The sequence below is a fragment of the Lactuca sativa genome, chromosome 6 (genome assembly GCF_002870075.4).
Source record: "Lactuca sativa cultivar Salinas chromosome 6, Lsat_Salinas_v11, whole genome shotgun sequence".
NCBI classification, from domain to species: domain Eukaryota; kingdom Viridiplantae; phylum Streptophyta; class Magnoliopsida; order Asterales; family Asteraceae; genus Lactuca; species Lactuca sativa.
The window spans coordinates 142244845-142250866 of NC_056628.2; the positions used below are offsets into that span (position 1 = coordinate 142244845).

Consider the following 6022-nt stretch of genomic DNA (forward strand, 5'->3'; position numbering starts at 1 on the left):
TGAGATGGTTGTCTTTTTGATAATCGTCTAGTTTGCCACTATCTGATATGCTTTATGTGCTAGGATGGTATGACATATGTGTTAGTAGTAGTAGGGGTGAAATAGTCCCCAGTAGTCGTAAGGGTGAAATAGTCCCCAGTAGTCGGTTGAGATAAACCGAAGGGTAAGTCAAGCACCCTAGAATGGCTTGACATGGGTAAGTCAAGCCCCCTAGAATGGCTTGACCTGGGTAAGTCAAGCACCCCAGAACGGCTTAACATGGGTAGGTCATACACCCCATAATTGCCTCGTAGTATGTTTGTTATATGGTATGTGGTATGATGGGGGAACTCACAAAGCTTTGTGCATACGGATTTCAGTTTTGGTTTCAGGTACCTCTTCGTTGAAGGGGAAGGAGTTGGCACGGTAGCAGCGCATCACACACACATATGATTTCCGTATTTTGAGATCCATGGGATTGTACTCTGACATTATTATTATTCCACGACATGTTTTATGATATTTGACTTATGAGATTATGGGTTGATATGATATTGATGACGTTTTTCAGTAAACAATTTTATAATTTACTTAATTAAAAATGAAATTTTTGGTCGTGATTTTTGGGGTGTTACATCAGCCTTCTTAACACCTGTAGACCTTGTTAAACTCTAAAGTTTCAATCTTTATTATGTTTCCTCCATATATCTAAGATTTTGTTGGGTTATTGGTCCATTTTAGTAAGTTTTGGTCCCTTTGTGGTTTATTCCATTGAGTTGGAAGAACTCTTGAGCTTTTGACTGATGTTTGGGATGTTATATGGTCATTTGGTGGAGTAAAGAATGCATGAAAGATTTCTCTTTACTCCATGTATAAAGAAAGATGGGTTTTTGGTCATATCCCAACTTAAGGTTTTAGATCTTGGAAATTTCCGGCTTTATAATGGATAAAGTTGGAAACGTTATCCATTTAGACATCATGTTGATTCAGATCTAAAAGTAGAAGACTTGGACTTATTAGATTAAGTCGAGAAAGATGCATTCTTGGACTTTTTAAGACTTAAAATTTAGATCTTGCTTGATTGGAGTATCTTAATGGGTAAAGCTGGAAACTTTATCCATTAAGACATTGTTGAGAACCAAATCTAGAAGTTTGGGGTTTTGACTTAATTGATTAAGTATTTTCAATTTGTGTAGATGGTCTGAGTGCGGCGCGCCTTTCCCTAGCACGATGTGTTTTTTAGGGTTTTCTAAGTCACGTCTATTTTAGCTAAGATACCCGATTATTTTTCTTGTAATGGGTGTGGGGCACCCTTGTACAGCGTAATATGCCCAGTTGACCAATGGTTAGCGTTTTGACTAGTTTGACTTTTGGTCAAACTTTGGTAGAATTGAGTTCTTGACTAAGGACTAGTCTCGGTTTGGCGTTAAGTAGCTCAGGTTAGTTGTTCTGTAGCCAAGGTTGTTGTCGAGCTTCTGTTGTTTAGCTTAGATGAGTCTTCTTACAATACTATATAGGATGCTAGATATTTGTTGTCTTTGTAACTCCTGCATGATTGATTATATGCATGTTAGGTGGGGCCCGTTTATATGTTATATTGGGCGGGGTCCGTTTATATGTTATTTTAAGCGGGGCCTATGGGTGAGGCCGGTTTATATGTTTCTTGGGCGAGTTATGTTTGGTATATGGTATCTTAGGGAACTCACTAGGCTTTGTACAAACTGTTTTTAATTTACATGTTGTAGATCTTTTTGGCGGTATAAAAAAAGCACAATGTAATTGCATCCCATCTGCTTTTATGATTTTGAGATGTTCCACATTTAGTAATCCATTACTCTGATTTATGGTATCAAGTAATTGAATGATTATTTTTTTATGATTTAATGGTATGTTTTTCTCCGTTTTAAAAATAAAAAATTTAGATTGAAATTTAAGACTTCACATAATTTGTCTTAAATAATCTTAGTATAACGAAATGATCGGTGACACTAAACTTTCCAATAATAACCATGTTATTTATTTGTAAACTTATAATATAAACTATAATAACCATGTTATTTATTTATAAACTTACAATATAAATTTGGGATGATCACAAAAATGTCTGTCGAAGTGAAGATAATACATTTATTACCAGCTTTTAAGATATTTTAAAAAATATCACGTTTCTCGAAATATGATTTTGGACAAAATTTGTGTCGTACAAACTTTATATCACATCAAATTATATTTTTTTAACAAAAAATTTCACATTTTGGACTAAGCATTTGGACCATAATAAATAAAATAAAATAAAAATAAAAATAAAAAAAATAAAAAAAAACTTGTCCTAGAATTTTGAAAAATGTTTAGTGCAATGAATGTAAATATATATTATTGAAATATGAATGCACTTTCGCAATTGGTGTTCATTTAGGTAAAGGGTTAATGATTTGTAAGGATAAATGTATTTTGTCCATATATATATATATATATATATATATATATATATATATATATATATATATATATATATATATATATATATATATATATATATATATATATATATATATATATATATATATATATATATATATATATATATTCTCTTAAGTTTTTTTTATACACTTTACCTTTTAACACTTTTTTGTATCCATTATAATTGAACATTATAGCTTTAGCTATTTCTTTTAATATAAGTTACACATCTAGTCATCTTCTCTTCTTTGGTTATCTTCTCCGGTATCTCTTTCTGTGTTCAATTTTTGGAGACACATTTCTATAAATTGCTTTTCGGAAAAACAAGCTTTGGAAGATCGTTAGATCCTTATCGTAATATTCATCATGAAAAAAAAACTCTTGAAGCTAATCAAGATCCATACATCTTGTTGAATTATGGATTTCTTTATTTTTAAACTAGAAAGAAAAGCTCATGAAGATCCTGAGATCTTCATCGTGCAATCTAATGAGCTCAAGAACATATATATCTCATTTTTTAACTTGCTGAATTTTGGTGCTCAAAGTCGAACAAAGATCTTGACCTCATATCTCATTCCTCTAAGAGGTTTGGTGATCGAAAATCAAATGTGCAAGTTGAGAACGGCTAAAGAAGATGATCGTAAAAGATGACCGATGGTGCAACTCATACCAAAAAAAATGACTATATCTATAATACTCAGTAATATTGGTATATTTTAAACAAGCTATTAGAGGTTAATGGTAAATTACATACAATAAAACTTTTATAGCTAAATGGGTACAAGGCAAACTGCATTACAATTAGAAGTCATTAACCCTTAAGTAAATAGGTAAAAATTGTTTTCTTTCCCTATATTTCTGAAATAGGGAAAATTTGTTTTATTTCCCTATATTTCTCAACACCATGTGGTCATGTTGTGATTGTCTCTATAAAATTTTAGATCATAGTCCTAAAATATATTTATTAAAATAAAATTAACCAGAAATACGTTCTATTAAGTATACAACTACGCCCACATGAAAAACATTTTAATACAACTAATGTTGTACATTAAAACGAGGGATGGGAAGCTCTAGGCGGATGGCAATGGCATTAAAGTAATTTAGCCAAGTCATAGGGGTAAATCCGGAAAATAACATGTAGCCATTTCAATTATTTTGTGTCAATACACAGAATAGCTTCCTCCTCAATAAGTGCAAGAATCTGGTGAACAGCACCTGCTATTTGATCTGCTGAATTTAGCCAGCATCCTTCTTCTACCTGCAGTAGAATCACTTGCACGTTATGCTTTAACAAATGTACATATCTACAAACTCTAAGCTCATGACTGAAATCCCAAATTTACCCTCCGATGCATATATGTGCATGGACATGCAATGAAGAATTACCTTAAGACTGATGGAGTAGAGCACCAACGGGTCTAAGGTGGTGATATTGAGGTGGAGTACGGAAAGTCGAGATTTTTGCAAGAAAACAACCATTTTCGAGAGTGGAGTTAACCTTTTCTGCAATACGATTCGAAGATTGGCATGTGAGTGGATCAAATTGACCTCGATATCTGCAATGGTTGCCTTGTGCTTTGAAGTATACTTGTTGGGATACTGAGACGAGTTTTGTGGGTACGAGAAAAGTTTGTAAAAATGGAGGGGCAGTTGTGGTATGTCACGTCCTTGGGTAGGATTAGTGGCAAAATTACTATTTTGGTCATGAATGATTGCATCTCCTTGTTGAGTTAAGCGAAACTTTTGGGCTTCAAGTGATTGCAACAGGTGTTCAAGCTCCTTCACAAATTCTATCGCACCACCAACTATTGAAGCTTGATCACCCTGAAAAATGGCATTTTCGTCCATTGATAATGATTTCTTGGGATATGAATATGTATGTGTATGTGTGTGTGTGTTTGTTGATCATTTTGAAAAAGAAAAGACCTTGAAAGATGAACACTAAATTATAAACGAACCCTTTGGACGTAAGATTCCGGCATGAGAGAACGCAAGACGGAGAGATGGTGGTTCATTTGTTTCCGGCGATTTCTCTCGACGGCAATGTGAGTCATTCTTTGAGTCTCTGCTTCTTCTTTGTTTTTAGACACCCTACCCTTCTTCCTCCTCTTCTTCTTCCTCCCTACACCTTCTACGGCTGACTTTTGATCGTTTTCCATGCTGCTGTGTGGTTGCGCGGCTGTTGGGGATGGAAAATTATAGGTGATAATTTCCATGGGAGGAGGGTGGTGGTTGTGGAAGGTAGTGGTTTCATGGAAGCTAAAAGGGGTTGCGGTGTTATAGATTATCAAGTTGAGGAGTTCATTATTAGATGAAAGTGTTTCCAACCCCATCTCACTCTCTCTCTCTCTCTTCTGGTGTGGCAACGCTTATTCATGTTTTTGTGCTTGTTTATATATGGGCTAAAAAAAATAAACAAAACCTTCGTTTTAATTTTAAACTTCTGTGACAAATTGAAAATTAAAAACAAAATTTGTTGTGGTTGAATCAGTGATTATCATGCATCGGATCTTGCTATGGGCGTTAGTGCCTGAGAATCGGAGCAGTGGTCCGGGACCTCTGGACTCCGCCACTCTTTGGAGTTTGATTGTATTTTACAAGTTGCAAACCTAAAATATAAAAAAGTATAGAATTTAATTTATATCCTTGCAAACTTTAAATATTATTTTTATATTTTTAAAAATTTTAAACGATCAGAACTAAAACTATGAAATTCAAATAAATATTCAAATTAATATTTTAATTAAGATTAAACCAATTTAATATTGAAAATTTTATCTAAATCCAGTCTATCATATCATATTATTAAACTATCGTTCTCAAATAAAAAATTAGGATTAAACCGCTATATATAATTAGAATTAAAAACCAAATTAATCTTTAAAATTTTGAAGCCTTCAACGTTAATATTTTTGAAGCTTTCAACAAACATATATTCAAAGTGAAAACATGTTAATAAATAAACAAAAGTCATAAAGTTATTTTATTTAATATAAATATTAATGTAAAATAAGTTTAGGAAAAGCAAAATATTTATGATGACAATGTCGGTTCAAATTGTTTGATGCTATTAATTTCATTAATCAAACAACGATATAATAAATCTTATTCAATCGACTCGATAGCCATTTTGTAATCGACAAAACCTTTTTTAACTATGCAATAGATTAGCAAACAATAGTAAATAAAATTGTTCAACCGACTTCATTCTCATATGTTTAAAGATTCTTATGATGCATCCTATTTTTTTTGTTTATTACTTTTGAATCACCTGTGTAAGATTTCATATAGATTGTTTCATGCATATAGTTTTTTGCAATTGACACTTTTTAAGGATGATTTTTATAGATGGTTTCATTAACTTTTTTTTTCCATATATAACATTTATTTTTTTAAAAACAATTTGAATCAAATGATTGATTATGTTTATGTATGAATATTTTTTTGGAGTTTGCAATTTAGTTGTTTTCTATAAATTATAAAGAATTATTGATAAAAAAGTTATTGAGACAAAAACTATTTTAAGATTAAAAAATTACTTTATTTAAATTTTAGTTTATTTTAACAGTCTGTAGACTTT

The 6022-nt window shown here is 31.9% G+C and overlaps 1 protein-coding gene across 1 annotated transcript; it reads right to left on the minus strand.

The window, feature by feature from the left end:
- Positions 1-3384: 3384 nt before the first annotated feature.
- On the minus strand, positions 3385-4946 carry LOC111918110 (transcription factor bHLH71). Its single transcript, XM_023913774.3, has 3 exons — positions 4401-4946; positions 3829-4266; positions 3385-3700 (listed from the first exon to the last, which is right to left on the minus strand). Exons 1-3 carry the CDS (start codon positions 4773-4775, stop codon positions 3593-3595), a joined length of 921 nt encoding a protein of 306 aa, XP_023769542.1. The 5' UTR covers positions 4776-4946; the 3' UTR covers positions 3385-3592.
- Between the last annotated feature and the right edge of the window lie 1076 nt (positions 4947-6022).

Coding starts and splice junctions, on each gene's coding strand:
- LOC111918110 (XM_023913774.3), bottom strand. CDS start 4,775: ATGGGGTTGGAAACACTTTCATCTAATAATGAACTCCTCAACTTGATA. Junction 4,267..4,400: donor CGGAATCTTACGTCCAAAGG/GTTCGTTTATAA, acceptor GCCATTTTTCAG/GGTGATCAAGCTTCAATAGT. Junction 3,701..3,828: donor TCTACTCCATCAGTCTTAAG/GTAATTCTTCAT, acceptor ATTCTACTGCAG/GTAGAAGAAGGATGCTGGCT.